Raw genomic sequence first — 18,930 nt, forward strand, 5'->3', positions numbered from 1 at the left:
TAAATGTGTGCTTCTAAAGAGAGGATGCTTTGGACACAGCTGAAGCAGCTGCTTAAATGCAATTCAGGATCTTACTAAGTGGTGCTGATCTGCTGTCCTGCAGGTAATATTCACCCAGCCTGCAGAAGAGACTCCAAATTGGAGTTGGAGAAACAGGTGCTGATCTGGGAGGAAATTGCCACCTTCTCTCTTCTTTGTGTTGAGTTATATTGTGATGTCGGTGGTAATGGAAGGGATAAAAAGTAAGCTGAAGTCATGTGGGCAGCAATCCTGAATTAGTCAGGATGAATGTAAGGACAGGCTGAACAGCTTATTAGCAGGTCTCTCTTTGTTTTGCTAGGAACTAATTCTGAGTTACAGAAAGCAGCAGCAAGATGGCAAAAAGTACCCTTTTTGGCTTGATTGGGATTATTTGAAAGAATTAAATATGATTAAACTGGATGAGGTGCTTTGCACTGTTACTGCCCTTTGTGCCCTGAGAGGTGTTTCTGGCAGTGGGCTTGGTTGCCCCTTGGCTTGGCATCATGCCTGGCACTTGGCAGAGGCCTGGGATGCAACACCTCAGGCTGTGGGCTGCTCTTGCAGCCTAATGCACACAGCTTGCTCTGGACAGTCGGCAGCTGTGGGTACCTTGCTCAGGACTGAAGGCAGGACATGTTAAAATGAGAAGCAGAACCTTGGAACAGATGAATGAGTATAGAAAAACTGCCCAGGCATGAAGGAAGACTGGATCACACGAAAGAAGTTTTTCTACTGTATTGAGGGAGCAATAATTTAAAAAAGCAAAAGCTGTTCTTTCCTGCTGAGGGGAGGTAGGCAGAAAGGTGTTAGATATGGAGTGTCCCTTCTGTCTCATAAACATGCAGTCATGCATTGACTTTTAAATCAATATGCCCATGCAAAGCTCAGTACAAAATGACTCAATGACTCTTGACTTATGAACAGGGTGGAAGAGGTAAGTGCAAAACAGTCATGCAAATTATTTGGCTCAGTTGCAGGTACTTCTTTGGGTTTCATGTTAGCTAAAGATAATGCATCAGGAGAAGAGTGCAATGGCATAATTCAGATGGCAGCTTTCATTTTGTCTTGGGAAAGAACAATTAGATTTCCCCAGGAGAGTCAGGGTAGCGTGTTTGATTTTGTTGTGTATCAGTTAAACCACCATGACTTTTAGGGGAACTGCAGTTACTCCAGATTACGTGGAACATGATTAGATGAAGTTGTAGTTTGATACGTGGATTTCATTCAAAGTCAGGCTGCTTACTTGGCAGTCAGTTGTGAAGGGCTGGAGTGTTTGTATCACTGGAGGTCAGGAACCTGGGTCTGTTCCCAGGGTGGCTTGTTGATGCTCTGGAGTGCTGGTGTGCCCTCAGAGGAATTCAGCTTTAAATAAAAGCAATCATTGTATAACCCACTCTCTTCTAAACCAGGTACCTGACAGCCACTTGTCAAGAATGGAAGAGTTCTATGATCATGATTGCTTTTAAATGAAAGACAATTTTGAGGAACCTGTATTAATTCCAGTTACATGAAATTCCTGACTTCATGCATGTGGGCTGTAGGTTTTTGTCTTGTTGTTCAGATATGGGAGCATTTCTTGAAGGAGAGCATGTGGCCCATGCTTGCTCTGCAGCCAGTGTGCACCACATGAAGTTACACATGAGACACACATTTGTGTCTCATGTGTAACTTCATGCTGCAATATTCCTTAACCTTGCTAAAGGAATTTGTCTTAGATAGGAATTTTCATTATGTAGCCTCTGATTTTGTATTTTTTCAGACCGAGTACAGCGAGTATTTGCCTTTTAGCTTGCCATAAGGTATTCAAGATTTCTTCACAAAATGCATGAAACAAATAGCTTCTCACCAGGCTTCAGCCAAGGTTGTACATATCACTTACTGTAAAGAGTTGTAGTTCAAACACTCTTTCTTTTATTCTACTAACACTCTTCATTTTATTCTGCTAACATTCATATACTTATTAGTTAGAAATGTTGATGTTTTATCTTTTCTCTTCAGATGACACTGGCTGTCCCAGTAGCCAGTCAGTATCTCCAGTTAAGATTCCTTCTGATGCTGGAAACAGTCCAATCAGTTTTTGCACTGGTAGTGATGGAGACTTTTCCAGGAAGAAATTCAGTCCAGGGTCAATGAGTGAAGGAAATACGCAGCTGGCTCGATACAAGAAGGAGACAAAGACAAGCCTTGTGAAGCCTGGTGAGTATAATTCCTTTCATTTCCTTAGTTACACTTTCCAATTGACTGGTATATTTACAGGTGTCTACATACATAGACACCTGTGCTGTGCCACCTGTCATATCACTAATGCTGATAGTAAATAAAATAGGTGCCTTCTTTCTGTGGAGACACCTGAAAGATATGAAAACACTATTGTTATTGTCCTGTTCATGGAAATATAATCAACTGACATCTTCTCTTTTTTTTATGAGGCTCAATGGTGATATCAAATAGCTGAAATGGATTTTATTCTGCTTCATAGCAACTGCACATATATTTCAGTGCCCAAAGAGAAATTACTCTTAATATAAGAAAAAAGTCTTGTGATGTCCTCAAATTTACTGTTGGATCCTGCCTAAACTTTGTGCTGCCAGGCTCTGACAGCCCTGGGGATACAAGATGTCTAACAGGCAGCCTGTGTGTGGGAGTGGGGCAGATTTGGACCTGTACTGCAATGGCTGAATCAAGAGTGTATCTCCCAGTGCTTTGGGCTAACGGGCCACCTCAGACCCCCAGCTAAATCACCCCCTGCTTGTCACAAAATCCAAGACCAAATACTCAGACGTGCCAATGGTTCCTGTAATTTTAGTGAGTTGATATAAAATATTTTATATCATTTGATTCATGTTACAGGCAGCTCTTGATTACAATGGTCAGGATATTTGTGCTGCTGTTTAATTAATCATGGAGACAGAGTTGGCCCTGTGCATAGCCAGCGGCAGAACTGACATGGTTTATGAGCTCAGGTACATCCTGGCTATGTTGTTTCCAGAGTCATTTTATCTCTGGAAGCAATTTAGATACTTCCATGAAAAACCAGCTCAGATTTGCCAGCACCATGTTTAATCCAGAAACAGTGGAAAATCTGTTGTAAAATCTCTTCACTGGCTTGGTCATTGGAAAGGTTGATTAAACCTGTTTTGCCACTATCCCTGCAAGTTATTTGGCTCATTTCTTAGCACCATGTTACTTGAGTGTTCTCAGTCTCCCACTGCTGTGCATAATGGGTGATAGGTAGTATTTTTTACAAGGTTTGCAGTGAATGTACTACATGACAGTCAAATCTGCAGCTGTGGCTACCACAACCATTTTGTTTGTGAATGTGAATGTCGCTTAGCAAAATGTGAATAATTAATGCAAAAGTTTTTTTCTAATGAAGAGTCCTATACTCATGGAGAACAGTTATGCACCTTTTTCAATAAATTAATTCACTGTTTGCAGTTTTACACTTTAATTGCCTTATAATATGAAGTTATTAGCCTTTTGCAATATTCAGCAACCATGTCTGTTTTACAGAGTACTTCTAAGTTCCTCCTGCCAAATATCTCACAATTTTTTTGTGAAAAGCTGTTCAAAATCATGTCATAGTGTTAGAGCTGACTCAAGTGGCGCATGTCAGACACAGACGCCAGGGGACAGTTGTGGTTCATTTTCCTCAGTGTTGGCCACAGGGGTTAATGTGATTTTCTTCCATTGCTATCTCATTCCATAGCTTCAGGTGGACCCAGTCTCTTCCTCATGAACTACTTGCACATAAATTTCTGGTGACTCAGTTAAGAAGATGTAGCCATTGTGCAAAAGAGGAGGCATCACCATGTAGCAAAACACACAGAGAGTAACCAGGAATCAGTAGAAGGGAAGTGGGATTTGGAGGAGGACAACAGCAACATGTCCTTGTCATATATGAAAGCAATTGTGTGTAATTTTCTCTTTACTAAATGCCCTTCTTGATTTATAGAGATTATATGTACTTCATATTATTCTGAAATGGCTTGTGACAATGACCACATAGCAGGAGTCATATATGAGAGACAAAAATCTAGCCTACCACTGTTTTTTACCATGTCTTGTACTACATTTTTTACACAAGTACATCCATCACTATGGACCTTCAAAATTCCTGTCATTTTGCTGAAATCTGTCTGCTTCCAGTATTGTTTTCTTGGACCATGCTGAATCTCAGACGAAACACTTAGACAAATATTTAGATAATTCAGGAAATGTCAGAAAGGGATAACACTGAGAATGAACCATGGGATGTTTTTGTGCTGTTCCCAAGCTCTGATACTTTTCTGCTTCTCTAGTAACATCACTTCATCTTTCTTTTCTGTACTTCAGAATGCAAAATACACATAGCCTTTCCTTCCTCTCAAACAGCCTAAGGCCTTGTTATGTGAGTCTAAGCCATCTTCACCTCTTCAAGTATTAACAAAATAGATTAGGCTATCATTCATATTTTATGTAGTTTGCATAGAGAACCATATATAATCCTGAAGTGCTCTTGCTAAACCTATAAAATATTTATAATAATGGAGAAATTATTCATTTGAGAGAGATGGAAATGGTTTATATTGTGCATTAAATCCGAATCACAGCAGTGTAGAAGTGAATTTGGCTTAAAACTTGTGCCTGCTTTCCCCGAGAGGGGTGGAGAGAACAGGAACATTAAGGAAAATAATAGAACATCCACTCTCAGAGATAGCTACAACCTTTTAATTTCTGGATTTTAGAAGTTAGTCCTTCTTTTAGATGTGATTCATTTACATAATATTAAAAGCAATACAAAATGTGTTGCAGAAAATATCCTCACAAAAAGGCACAAAAAGACTTAATTAACATTGGTCTTAGTTTTCTATCAAGATGCTGTACTGAATCCTACACTTTTTGTAATTGAATAAACAGAACCATAAGCACTTCTACATGCTCACATTCTTGTGTAGTCCTGCTAGAAAGATCCCTCCTGAATTCCTGTAGTTTATGTCCACATCCTGTTGAGAGCTGTGGGAATTGTTTTGCTTCCTTTGAGAGTCTTTCTCATCTGCTTTTTCGACTTCCATTAGAACGCTTAGTGAAAGGATTCACAATCTTCCTCTTTCAAACACATGGATAAAGAAAAGAATCTTTAGCAGAAGTTGTGTCAATAACTTTTTAAGTCTTGCATGTTTAAACTAACACAGACATACATTTAAATCTCTGTGAGCATCAGAATTTGAGAAGGGCTTTTGTTCAGCTGTGTTCAGCACTTCTGTAAAGTTTGGGTCTTCTTGCTTTTGGTGTTACAGGCACACTTGGGACAGTTTACTGAATGAATGTTTGCTGTTGGAGCTGTTTGCTGTTTCTTAGAACCCATGAAATTGCTGAAGTTTCACATGAAATTATTATGATCTAAGAAAAAAATATTAAGGCTGTACCAGACCTTTTAGCACCTTCAGAATCCTGCAGAATAGATGTGTAAACTCTATGGCACAAAAGGAGCCCTTGTAAGGACTGGCTGTCTGTCATTCACATCTTGGTACAATAATAAGTATTCCAGGTAGCAGAGGACTATGCAAAAAGGGTTTGGTTTTTTCACTGCTAATCAAACATCTGGCCATTTATTACTGAATCTGGCTAAAATAGCAATATTTTGGATTTCAGTGTCATTGAACTGCTACAGATTATATTTCAAGAAAGGTCATCACTGGGAATTTGGACATTAAAACTTTTTCCTGTTCAGATTAATGGGAAAATCTCAGAGGCTTCCACTACACAGAGCACCTACATTTGTTGGACAATAGGCAATAAGCACAAGTTGAAAAACATGGATATCCATCTGGACACAAGAAAACACTTTCTTTGTCTGTGGTCAGACACTGGCACACATTGCCTGGAGAAGCTGTGGAGTCTCCATTCACTGATATAGTCAAAGCTCAGCTGGATATGGTCCTGGACAGCCTGTTCCAGCTAGACTTGCTTGAGTGGGGAATTGGGCTGGGTGGCTTCAGAAGGTCCCTTTTATCTCCCTGTGATTTTCTAATCCTGTGTTGCTGGACCTTTTTTTTGTCCTTTATATAGTGCTTCAGCCAGATCTATAGTTAAGTAGTTGCAAGGCACAATTTGTGTTTTTCCTGCCCTTGCTTGGCCACTTAAGTTCATAAAAAAGCAGGTATAATGAAAAAAAATACAATCTTTTAACAATCACTATTCAACTAAAAGTTATTTAACAAATAGTAAGTACAAGGCAAAGTAAGTAATCTTGTATTCAACATGTGTTTCCTACTTTTTCCCAGTGAATTTATTAAGCCCCCATAAATGAGCCTTGGGATAAGGTGTCCCAGTCTGAACAGATTAATCTTTGAAGGCTTTAGGACAATTAGGACTTTTAGGAGAGACTGGTGGAGCAGAATGTATTGCCCTTACTTGGTTGTGAGTATTCAATAGGTGCAGGTGCTTTTTTAGTCAGTGTTGGAGCTGATAGTGATCAAAAGGGAGGCAAGGAAAATTACCCTAGACAACTGGAAATATTAAGATTAGAACTTAAATAAGCCAAACAGATCAGAGAAGAAATGCAAATGTTAGCTGCAGAACATGTTTTATGTGTTAACAATGTCTAGCTGTTAAAACATAATGCTTTTCCTGAAGTTTTGGGGGTTTTTTATTCTTTTTTTAATTGTCTGATGTGTGAGGATTAGATTCCCAGGACACTATATGTCCAAGAACTTATTTCTGGGAGTCCCCTGTGAAAGCAAGGAGTAGTGACTAGTTAATCCATTAGTATACAATTAGCAAATAAATTAATCCATATTGCTACTTTACCTCAATATCTGTCTGTATTCTAAAGGCAGTCACTTTGGTTATTTTAAACACATAACATTATTTTGATTTAGGTTATATTCCTGACATCTGGCTGTATTGTTTTACAGGTCTTTTGTCAACTCATTCCCTCATTTCAGTCTGACAGTGCGGGGAATAGCAATGTCTGACTCTGATGTATGTTTGTGTATATGCTTCACTTGAAAAACATGAGTTGGTGTGTAAGTTCTGTGAGAGGATTGTCTTACAGGTAATTCTGGAAATTTATTTCACTGTCAAGAGCTTCCTTGTGAGTGCATCATTTTGCAATGATAGGACTTTGTTTTATCTTGGAAAGTTTGATAAAACATTAGAAAGACATGTTGTACCAGCACATTTATCCAAGAACATTGTATCTGGTATTTGCATGACTTTCCTTTTTTCTCTGTACCAAATCTCTGCAAGCGGTTGGAAAATAATAGATCTGTTGTCCCTGTTATTCAGGAGCAGCAGTACAGAATACAAAATCCAAGTTACAGAATGTGCTAACTTGAACAATTCCTATGGCAGACAAAGAAATTCATGAATCTCTTTAACTATTTGCTAGGACATCTACCTATTATGTTGAAACACTTCTTAAAATGCTGATGGTGTACTGTGTATTCTAACACAAAGTCACAGTGTTTGATTGTTTGAAAAAAAACCCACACCAAAACCAATGGAAAATCTGTTTGGAGATAGAAAAGTGCCTTGACTGATCCTTAAAACAAATGGGCATTCTTAATTCCATCCCACAAAGGTAAGAGCAATAAGAAGACTGGTGTCTGTCTTTTTGCTGTAACTTACTTAACTGCACCTCATAACCCACATTCCAAGACTGCCCCTTTTCTTGTGGGAGGGGTAATTTAGAACAAGGGTATGGCAAAGAACATTTAACCCAGTTACAAATGCAGTATTTAATCAGTGAACACCATGTTCCTGTCCTGCAACCAATGATAACCATACTTGAGTGGTGAAATTGGGAAACTCATGCTTCCATTCCTAGTAATATCCAATTACTTAGATGTGGCTGGTGTCACATGCATAAGAATGCTGAAATTAGGAAATGGGCTATTCCAGGTTCAGTGTACTTTAAATAATTGGTCGTAGAACAAAAAAAGTGAATTGAGTTGATACCAAATCATGGAACTTCTTGCCTATGACTGACCATTAGTTCTTCTCTTAAATTACCTGAATTAATAACAAGTAATCTCTTGATCTGACAGTGTTTATTGATAAGTGTAGATCATAGATTCTCTAACAAGTACAGAGGAGGTTGCAAGTGAAGAGAGAAAGAGCAAAAGCCCAGGTTCCCCGAGTAACTTAAACCAGATAAGGAGGGCTTTAACTTGAGCATTATATCTTTAAGCCACTTGATATTTGGCAAAGAGCAGATACACAGTGGTCAAACACTTGTGCTTCTGGAAGGCTTTTGATCTGTTTTTTAAAACGTCACCTTGGCAATAAAAAGGGAGGAAGCATCTTTCTCAGATGTAAGCACATGCTTTGGATGCTTCCCTTCTATCCCACACCTGATAGCAGCCATTATAACCATCCTGACATTCAAATCCAACCGTATGCATCATTTGTTTCCTGTACAGTTTCAGTCACAGTCTTCTCCCTTTCTACTATTTGTATTTCATAATTTTATTTGTGACACTGAAATTTCTGAGACCTTTTCTAATACAGAATCCAGCAAATACAGTTGAGGCAGTTTTTGACCCTATTCATTTTCCTCAATTACTTTTGCTTTTCTTCTTTCCCTTCACCTTTCATTTTGCCACACAAAATAGCTGCAAAATAGCTACTGCTGATATTCTAAATAAAAAAAAATGTTTCTGGATAGTAATTCTGTGTGATGAGTCCTCCTGCATATTTTACTGCTTTAATTTCATGTCTGTTGCTATGGAGCAGTGCAGATTTGCTTGCCTCACTTGCCAGCACAGGCAGTTACTAAGGCCTCCATTCCATGGGTCCCAGAGGAGCACATCTCACCCTCCAGGAGTGAGGACACCGTGTCTGGGTTCCAGCCCATGCCTTCCTCAGAGCTTGTGCTGTGGAGTTGAGGCCAGAGGGACATCACCCTGCAGAAGTTTGGTGGTTGTAGCAGTCAGTAAGGGCTGGAAGGTGGCCAGCCTGTGAGGTTTGGGGGATGGTGGTGGGGGTGATACTGCTGAGGGTCTGGCATTTGCAAAGCCCAGCCTCCCTCACAAATGCCAGGATGTCCGGATTCTTGTGGCCCCTTTGAATATTGCCTTCTAGTTCTAGACCCAGCACAGCCAGCAGATCCTCTTGGTTGGAGCTCCTCTGTCTGGCATAAATCCCTCGCCTTTTGTGATTCAGAGGAAGTGAAGCTGGACTCTGATTGCCTCCTTAGACAGCCTTCAGTAGCACATGGGATCTGACAGTCTCTGGTCCTAGTGACTGGTTCCATTGATCAAGGCACACAAAACAGCTGTAACAGGTGAACCTGCCATTTCCCTTCTAGGGGTTACGGGAGCTGTTTTGGAGGTGAGGGACATGTGAATTCATGGTCTTCATCCAAGATGAATAGAGCAGAGATGGCCCCTAATTTATCTGACCTCAATTCCCAATCTGTGTAGGGATTAATTATCTTTGCCTGCATGAGTGCACTAAGGTCCTGTTTTGTTTTAAAGCATGTAGAAAAAATGAATCCGCTGTATTTGGTGTGTGATCTTTCTGACCAAATATTAAGGCATTTACTTGAGGATTCACTTGTGATGTTGACTGAGAATGGGACCAAGGTTGGCTCAGATGCAGAAGACTTCCACGTTTAGTCAGATGAATCCTACCTGCCTCTCCTGTGTCCTCATCAGGCCTCTGAAACCTCTGCTGTTGGCCCTTATTGAAGTCAGCCACAGATTCTGTGGCTTTTCTTTCTCTTTTTTGGCTTCTTTCTTTTTTTAATGGAAAGGGAAGTTCTTAGGCATTCAGTAGTGGAAGAAGGTTTGTGCTTGAAGAGCACACATGGACCTTCAAGTAGCTCTAATTAGATGCTTTTTCCTCTTCCATTCATCCCTGGTAAGTTTAGGCACTCTCCATTTGCCCATTTTGTGAAGACTGCTGCCCAAGCTGCCTAGCATTGCAAAGGGAGATTCTGAATCTCATTTTGCGCTATGGATTCACAGAAATTAAATTTTTTTAGGACTAAACTAAAGTCCTAAAGCTAGCTAAATACACTGAAGTGAAATAACTGCTCTGTAGCTTCTGAAAAATAATACTGGAATATAACCAGAATCTAAATATTTTAAGCAAAACATGTTTAGAAAGGTAGGTAAAAATTATTAGCATAGCAGTAGGGTTTTAGTTTAGATTTATATGTATTTTAGGTTTAAACTTTTAATTTAAACAAATTTGCTTGAATTGCTGAGGAAGAACATGTTCAAATACCCAAACATTTCTTATAAACATGAATAAGCAAAATAGAAGCTACAAGTAGGGCTTCAACTTCAAAGTGTTTCATAGTATTTAACACAGATCTACAAATTCCTGTTAAAGTGGCATAGAAAAACCATCTTTTAAAACCCTCTGTGTCATGAATTTTATAATCCAACCCTTTCTAAAACATTATTTTAGATGTTGCTTAGTAGAGACATAGGCATTTAGTGGGTAGGTCATGGCCTCTCAAAATATATTTCTTTGTTCAGAAGATACCCAGGCTGCAGCAAGTGCCCAGATGTCACAACAAAAATGGAGGTTCCAAAAGAGAAGCCAGCAAGTTGTAACGGAGAAATTGGCAAGTAAAAGCTGAAAGCCTGAGTCCCACCTGTTCTACATAGTGACCTGCCCAGCTCTGGGCTGGTGGCACAGGCCTCCTGCAATTCAGGGCCTTGGGCAAAAATCTGCAATTACAAACCTCCTTCCTTACAAAAAAAAAAAGAAATAAATAAAAGGATGTCCTTTTTTGCTTAGTTCCATAAATGGAAAATAGATTTAGATGTCTTGGTGTGCCTTTTGGGGGATGGACTTGAGCACAAAGCAGAGGAGTGCCCTAATGCAGAGCCACCGGGCAGGCTGAGGGCATGCGGGGTGGCTGCTCCCAGGGAAGCTGCTCCACTTTCATTCAGTTCCTCTTTTCCTGGGGGTTCGGAGCTGAGCTCCCAGCAGGCACACGGTAACTCCTTTGTCTCTCTCTCCCTGGCCCATTAATTGTCCTGCTGCTGCTCCAGACACGCACAAAGTGGGACAGCCACTGTCACAGGCAGAGCATGGCCCGAGGATGCGCGCGGCTCCAGCTTAACCTCGCCCTTGGTCCATGAGAGAGCCACTGCTCTGAGTGCAGCTCACAGGGAGGAGGGGACCCAGGTGTGGGGCTTCTTCTGCAGGCACTGCCTGGGATGCTGCACAGGATGACATCCCTGCCACACAATACATCAGTGACCCAAATGCCTTTTGATAGAAATGAAGGGCTCCTGGGGCTTGCAGGGACGTGCTCCTGCATCAGGAAAAGACAGCTGAGGCCTGGCATAAGAAGGGCCCTGGGGTTTAGAGGTAGGTATTGAAGATGGCAATAGCTGTGATCTTTAGTAAAAACAATAAAATTCTTCTTGTATATTCAAGCAGGCTTGTTTGGGTTTTTTTCTCCTCTGGTAATCAAGAGCAGAATTTGAGGCAGAAAGGAGAAACTGATGCTATACACACGGCACACTCTTAAGTACTTGTTTTAAAATGTATGTGAGGTCAACACAGAACATGCCTTGAAATTTGTGTATTTACTGCAGTGAGTTTTCTGTGCCTTGTGTTTGCTTTCTGTGGGTTTCAGCCCACTTCACAGAATGAAATACTGTGCATGAGAAAGAGTCCACTATGAATCTTCCCTTAGGAATTTTTTTTTGTCCTCTGCTTTTAAAGTACAATCTGTATTATTTATGCCAATGTTTAAAATAGCTTCCTAACTTTCCCTGGTTAAAGTACTTTGAACCTACTCCAGATACATTTTACTATGCACAACTCCCACTCACCATGAGTTTTTATTTCAAGTAATTTTTCAGGAAATAACATACATCACAGCCAGAACCCTATGTTGATGTTACATCGTTTTCTTTACAGTTTTCTAGCTATATTCCCTCTCCCCTGATAAACTGTGTTGCGAGGATGCATTTTTATCTTAGAATAAACAAATTGAATTCCCTTAATCTCCCTTCATAAACAGTACCCTGTCATGCTGTTATCATTATTGTTGACCTTTTTTGGAATTTCTCCAGGTTATTAATGCTTTTTAAATGAGAATCGTGGGATTTAAAGTGTTTTCTGAGCAGTGTTTACTCAGGAATTGATCGATTATTTCCTTTTCTGTTTTTTTTTCATCCCCTATTGCTTTTTTGTCTGACATCTTACTATGTTCAAAGCAGAGCTATGCAAACAATTGATTTGGGGGTTGCTGCCAAATCAAAACATTAAAGAAAATCTTTGTTTCAAACTGAACAAAGGCCTTATTCAGTCTAAAATATTTTTAATTTTTTGGGATTTTTTTTTATGTTTTACCCCATTTTTAAAAGAAGAAAGGCATTTATTAGTTTTCATAATTAAAGTGTCATTTCAAACAGAAAGTAGAAAAATCTGATTTTACATTTTTCTGGCCATGTTTGACTTAAATATCAAGACTGAAAGATCAGTTTGACTTAAAGATCAGTGTTCTCTGATCTTCTTTTTTTGGTGACCAAATTTCTACCTAAAATATTTGTTTCCCTCAGAGTTATTATTTCAAGTACTTTTGAGCAGTATTGAGTGGATAAATCAATACATTCCTTGTGTTTATTCATCTGTATTTACGCATAGGGATTGAAAACTAAAGGAATGTCTTTATTTTACTCATGCAAATTTTATTTTAGTCATGCAAATTTCACTTACTTGGTTTCACTGTCATATAAAGGCATTGGTGAGTGGGTGGTGACTAGGCTCAGAAAAGGAAGGTCAAGCATAAACAAGTTATCAGATCTTTGCAGATAGTGGTGTCATTTTAAACATCTGGCCTATTTAAGCAGTGGTATTTCACTTGTTTTTATGTACATAGATATCTAAATCCCAATGAAGCTATGCTTTAGATGTCTTCACTCTGTTTTGCTGTCCCTTGAAGTAAAGAATTCTAAGCCTGGGAAGAGCCTAAGAGAAAGGAAAAATGCATGTCCAGTCCCTGTTCCAGTAAAGAAACCACAATACTCATAAAACAAAACCCAGCAGCCAGAACAACTAGATAGAAGTTTCCCAACTTGGCTAAAACTCTAGATTGCAGAGAAGAGTTTTCTCAGCTGTGTTGTGTGCAGGGTGGAGTGTTCTGATGGAGGTGGGAGCTGTGGGAAATTCCAGCCTGTATGGTTTCACCCATGTAGCAGGAGTTAGTGAAGACAGGCATTCCAGACTGCTAGGTGGTTTTATGGAGGAGCTGGAGAAAGGTGTGATAAGCTGCAAGGATGGGCCCTCATATCTTTATCAAGTTCTTATTGCTGGATGCTGTGTTCCTGGGGGTGTGACTGGGATATCATGAGCAGCATCCTCCCAGTTCCAAGCTAAGCCTGGCCCTAAAAATCCCAGGTGAAGCCTTTCTTTCCCAAGAAAAGCAGACAACATAAAAGAGCTGTCATTGGGTTTGTTTTGTGTGAAGCCTGATTGTGTATAATGTGAAACACCCACCCAGGTCTTTTGAAAGAGGCACCAAACCGTTCACTACTTTTTAAGCTGACCTGCTTCCAGGCATGCACAGGAATGAGTTTGGCAGAGCTGAGAAGCTTTGCTGAGTGAGACTGGTGGGAGGTGGTACCTGCTGAGATGGCAGTTCAGGACAGCACCAGTTCCAAAACTGCTGTAACCCCCCAGAAGCTGGAGACCCGACCTTGTTTTGTACATTCAGCCTCCAGACACTGCAAGGTGCACATGGCTTCCCCAAGGACTCTGAAATGTACTGCCTTTAATGTGGCATAGAAAAATAGCTGCTTTATAATAGTGTATTTTATATATACCATTACATAAAATATATTTTAAAGAAATGAAAATTCTGCCAGGTTTGTTTCATATTTTATTAGTATTACATTGTCTTGCTTCCATGCTGAGGCACTTCATTACAGGTCTGTGTTCCACCTTTCTTAGATTCTGTAAATAATAGGAGGCTGTTGGGTTTTGAAATCTGGGCAGGCTGTGTTCTGCTTGCTAGAGCTGGTGGAATACAGCTTGACCACAAACCTGCAAGGATTAATAAGCTGAAAAAGCACAGGCTGCTTGTCTGTCATTTTTGCTTCTTAACAGTAAGAGTGAAAAAAAGCAGCAAATGATGGCAGTTATAACTTGAAATGCATTGGCCTCAGACCTACCTTGGATTTGTTACTGTAAAAAATATAGTTTATGCAACCAATTGCGTAAGGTTTTGCTGTTCTTTTCAACAGATGGCACTTGAACTTCATTAGTTTTTTGTAATAATTTCAACATGTGTTTTACAGTAAATATTGTATTAGCTTACAACAAATTTTGCTTTTCATCCTGGAATTGCAGGGTTGTTTCATCAGTTACCCCCCAGATATGTTTCTCCTTCCAGTGTTTTTCCCTTGCCTGTTGAAAACATGTCAAACTGATTTAAAATGTTTTATGCACATTGAACTGAAAACCATATGTCTTATATTAAGGGTGACTTTGCAGAAGCTTTCACTTGAATCAGGTTTTGCATGCAATTTCATGCACTCACAGATACACTGTGCCCTCCTCCTTGCACACAGGAAGCAGATTTGGGAGATGTGTTGAAGGGGCCTCTGAAAGCCCTTTGTTAAACTTCTGCCACCAACGTGACGGGAGGGCTGGGATCTTTTCCCAGTCTGTGATGAAGTTTGCTGCCTCTCTGTGTACTGCTAGGTTATCCCTGCCAAAGATGATATTTTCCAGTTCCTAAAAATACTTCTGACCAGCCTGTCCATTTCCCTTCAAACAGACCAAATAGTACTGCCCGCTACATAAAAAAATCCCCTGAGGTGATATTGCATGGTTGTTTATAAAATATACTTGTCCATTGGTGGATTAAAGATATAATTTATGAAACTGTCAAATGCAAGTTTAGCATTATGTTATAAAACTCCCAGTGTATTTTTTGAATCTCCAGTCTCAATGTTTGTATTGAGGTTGGTGTAGGAAAGTAGCATCCTTCTGTCTCTGATAACAAAGAGCCTTTTTGTTTGAACATGAAGATAAGTTCCCCAGACTGTTTCCTTCTGCTCCATGAGCATATGTTCCCCCTGACAAAGGTCACTTCAGGCTCAGAAGAGTGAAACTGTGGGAGTAATTTTTAAGGTGTTAGGAATGGCTCAAGTTCCATACAGAAGCACAAAAAAAAAAAAAAAATTAGGTCAGGCTGACTTCTGTATGAAAAATAGCCTTAAAAATGTATAAAGCAGCAAAAACCTCCAACTTATTATGCTCTTTGTCTGTTCCAACATCCACTTTTGGCTTCTCTACAAATCAGTGAATTAGAAACAATTAAGAAAAACACAAGCCCAGATCATAGTGATATGCAGAATATGCATGATGGCTCTCAGCCAATGTCAGTAATTATTTTGTAGTGACTGTGTTTTGAGAGAAGAGCTTGATTGATTGTGGTTTCACAGAATGCATAAGTCACATTATGTATTCATGTTGAGATCTGCAATGCTTATAATTTGCATTAGTGTGGTTCAGATTACTACTAAAACTATAGTACTTAGATCAGAAAACTGCTTAATGAGATTAATTATTTGATAACAATCCTTCTTTCAAAGTAAAAAGAATAAGCAATAAAAATGAGCAGAAATCAAGATAAAGAATCACTTGTAAAATTGCATTTTGATCCAAACACAGGGAAGCAGGATCTGTGTTGCAGTCCTTCCCAAAAGTCTGTGTGGTTTTGAGCTGGAAATCTTCTTGCCCAACACATTTGAACAATTTATGGAGACCCACACCCAGTTTTTCTCCACATCCCCTCTAAATGCGTCTCTGCCAGCTGCCCAAGGTCCCAGCTGTTACTGGGCCAAGCACTCAGCTGGAATGTGACCACAGACCTGTCTGCTGAGGGAGCACTGTCAAGCAGTTGGGTGGTGTCCAGCCAGGAGTGGGAGTGATGGTTTCATTCACTGGCCAGTGCAGTGGGATAGGGAAGGGATGCCTGTTGCCTTAGGACTGAGGATGCCAGACATTGCTGTACCCAGTTTCTTGCCCTTATACGTGGAGCACAACTCACAAATGTGAGTTCAATGACTAAACCTTGTATAAAACCAGAGGGGTGATTAGGTACTAAAATCCAAGATTCACAGCAGAGAGCATGCCAGACATGCCCACAGGAGATGCCAGGGAAAAGTGCCCATGTCCCAGACTTAGTCACCTGCCTGTAGTCCTGGGTGTGCCCACATGCATGCCTTGGATCCACTGTGAAGCTCCATAGCAGAGCCAGACCTTCTCTGTGAGTGCAGGCATCCAGCAGGTTTCATTCCTCTGAAATATGGGCAGTGCTAGTGCTACCCCTCTGTGCTGTGTCACACCTGAGCAGTTAGAGCTTGAGGAAAAGGTCTGAGCCCAGTGCTCTCTTTAGACCAAAGGAGCCCAAATCTACACTAATCCTAAGAGTTCCTGAACCAGTGCAACCTACTGGGCATCTTCAGCTTCCTCCCCTCTCATTATAGTGGAGAGAGTGACACCAGCAGAGGCAGAGCATATGAGAACATCTTTTGTCACCCAAAGATTACAGCAGTCCACATGGAGGAGAGCTGTGAGCTGTTCCTTGCTCTCAAGGTTACATCTGCTCTTACCCAGTTACTGTTCAGTGAGAAATGTAATAGTTAAGTCCAAAATAAGAGTCTCCCATATGATAATCCTAAGTCAAATAAATAATAAGTCAAAGGCCAGGGACTGGAACCAAAACCCACTGTCATCTAAGGTCTTGACACTTTGAATTCAGCACATTTCCCACTAGGAGACTTTACTTCAAAATGGGTCATTTTTAAGGGTGTTATCTGAAGAAAAGCTTGAAAAGTTAAAGCAAAATTTCATTGCTTCTTTGCAGCTTTTTTTTTTTACATTTGTCAGTGCATGTAAGCAGTGTGGTTTTCTTTCCTCAGTCATTTGTGGTGTACAAAATCTTGCAGGAACCACCCCATATTAAATAGAAAAATAAAAGCAGCATTAGTGCTTCCTGGAAATATACTGCTTATGCTGTTAAATATTGGAGCTAGAGATGTAGCTGGGAGTTAAAGCTCTCAAGATAAATTGAACCAAATCTCTTAAAAATACTGGTCCTTTCATTAGTGGGCAAAACAACAGAATTCTCACTACTTTTCCAGCTGCTTTTAATGACCTTGCTGGATATTTTTTCACATAGGCCCAAGTTCTGGGGGGTCTCAAAATCAAGCTATCTAGAGAGACATAAGCATGCCACTTATTCCTCAAGTACCAAAGTGGTTAATATGTGTGCATATTTTGGTCACTTGGCTGTATCACAAAGTGCTTTTGAAGGCAAGAAAGGTCAGCAAATTTAAATGCTTTACAATTTGAGGACAAGTTGTTTCCATCAGCACTGGGTTTTTTTACAGCTCTGTTTCACTGGCTATATGCAAAACCTACTTCAGGACTGATATACATATAAAGATATGTCATTTTTAAGGGTGTTATTTGAAGAAAAGCCTGAAATGTTAAAGCAAGATTTCGTTGCTTCTCTGCAGCTTTTTGGGGTTTTTTTTTACATTTTTTAGTGCATATGAACAGTGTAGTTTTCTTTCCTAGGTCGTTTCTGGTGCACAAAATGTATCTTTTAACTCCACAAACATGACCACATGTGTATATGTATATGTATATGTATATGTATATGTATATGTATATGTATATGTATGAACTCCAAATGACGTACTGCTGAAGCTGGTGACTCGACGTGTAGCATCTTTTGCAGGAAGGGATAAGACACTCCCTTTAAGAGGGAGCGGTACCGCTGCTGTCCTAGCGCCGTGGCTGAGGCAGGGCAGAGGATGCAGTTAAAGGTGAGGCTTTGCCACGCCCGGAGCGCGGCGCGGTGGCCGCCCTGCGCCGCTGGGGTAAACACGCAGCAGCCGTGCCAGCTGCAGGCGGAGCGGCCCCCGCACAGGCGCCTCCTTCTCCCGCTCCTCAGTCCCTCCCCCAGATCTCTTACTGCATCGGATGCAGCATGGGAAACGCCCTTGAGCCATTCGGAAGAGTCTCCCAGTTGATTCCCGTGCTGCGACAGGAGAGCGTGAGCTCCCCGAGCAGTGGTGGCGGCTGCCGCACGCTGCTGGACCGTGGCCCCTGTGCGCCTCTGCCCGGTGGCGCTGCCCGCACGGCTCGTCACAGGCCGCCCCGCAGCTGGCACGGGCTCCCTTCTCCTCCCTCGGTGTCAGCCCAGCCCAGTGGCTGTCGCGATGCTGTCAGGGCAGCAAGGAGGCGAAAAGGCAGCCCAGAGCTGCCCAGTGGCTGTCGCGATGCTGTCAGGGCAGCAAGGAGGCGAAAAGGCAGCACAGAGCGTGATGCTGCCCGCAGAGCGCTCTCAGGTCGGTGCCGCAGCCCACCGAGCGGTAAAGAGCTCTGGGCTCTGCAGGATTGCTCTCTTGCTTCTCAGATACCCATTCCCGGCAAAGAGCAACCCTGGAAAATGTGACGGTACTTGGTTGGCCATCCCTGTGCTGTTCCTCCCATTGCACAGAGCAGTGCAGAGCTCTGCTCCCGTAGCGTGGGCGTGCTGCTCGGAGCCCGCTGCCGGGCGGGGGAGGCCGGAGGACGGGCTGCCCAGCATGGACACCGGGCTGGCTCCATGGGCTGGGACACTGATGGCTGCAGCCTGGAAGAATAGGAATGGAGGAATGGGTGAACTCCAAATGACGTACTGCTGAAGCTGGTGACTCAACGTGTAGCATCTTTTGCAGGAAGGGGTAAGAGTCCTTTTAAGAGAAAAGTGTCTTATTGGAGCTAAACAAGTCCTAACGGCCAGTTAGGACAAAGGAATGCGGGGTTGAGAAATGTTAGTCTCTTTCCCTGTTAGCACTAAATTAATGGGCTGTTCTGGAGCTTACATGTGTGAGTTTTTGCCATTACATAGTCACAGTGACAAAAATAATCAAGAGTCATCCTTAG

The 18,930-nt window shown here is 41.2% G+C and overlaps 1 protein-coding gene across 1 annotated transcript in view; it reads left to right on the top strand.

Moving 5' to 3' along the window:
- Window positions 1-18,930, top strand: part of SYBU (syntabulin) — a 39,968-nt gene that overhangs the window by 11,500 nt on the left and 9,538 nt on the right. The window contains exon 3 of the mRNA XM_071421711.1: window positions 2,020-2,217. Coding sequence (XP_071277812.1) covers window positions 2,020-2,217 — 198 coding nt within the window. The remainder of the gene's footprint in view (window positions 1-2,019; window positions 2,218-18,930) is intronic.

This window comes from Agelaius tricolor, unplaced genomic scaffold (assembly GCF_023055355.1).
Source record: "Agelaius tricolor isolate 1412-34295 unplaced genomic scaffold, bAgeTri1.0.p SCAF_2, whole genome shotgun sequence".
In the NCBI taxonomy this organism is placed as follows: domain Eukaryota; kingdom Metazoa; phylum Chordata; class Aves; order Passeriformes; family Icteridae; genus Agelaius; species Agelaius tricolor.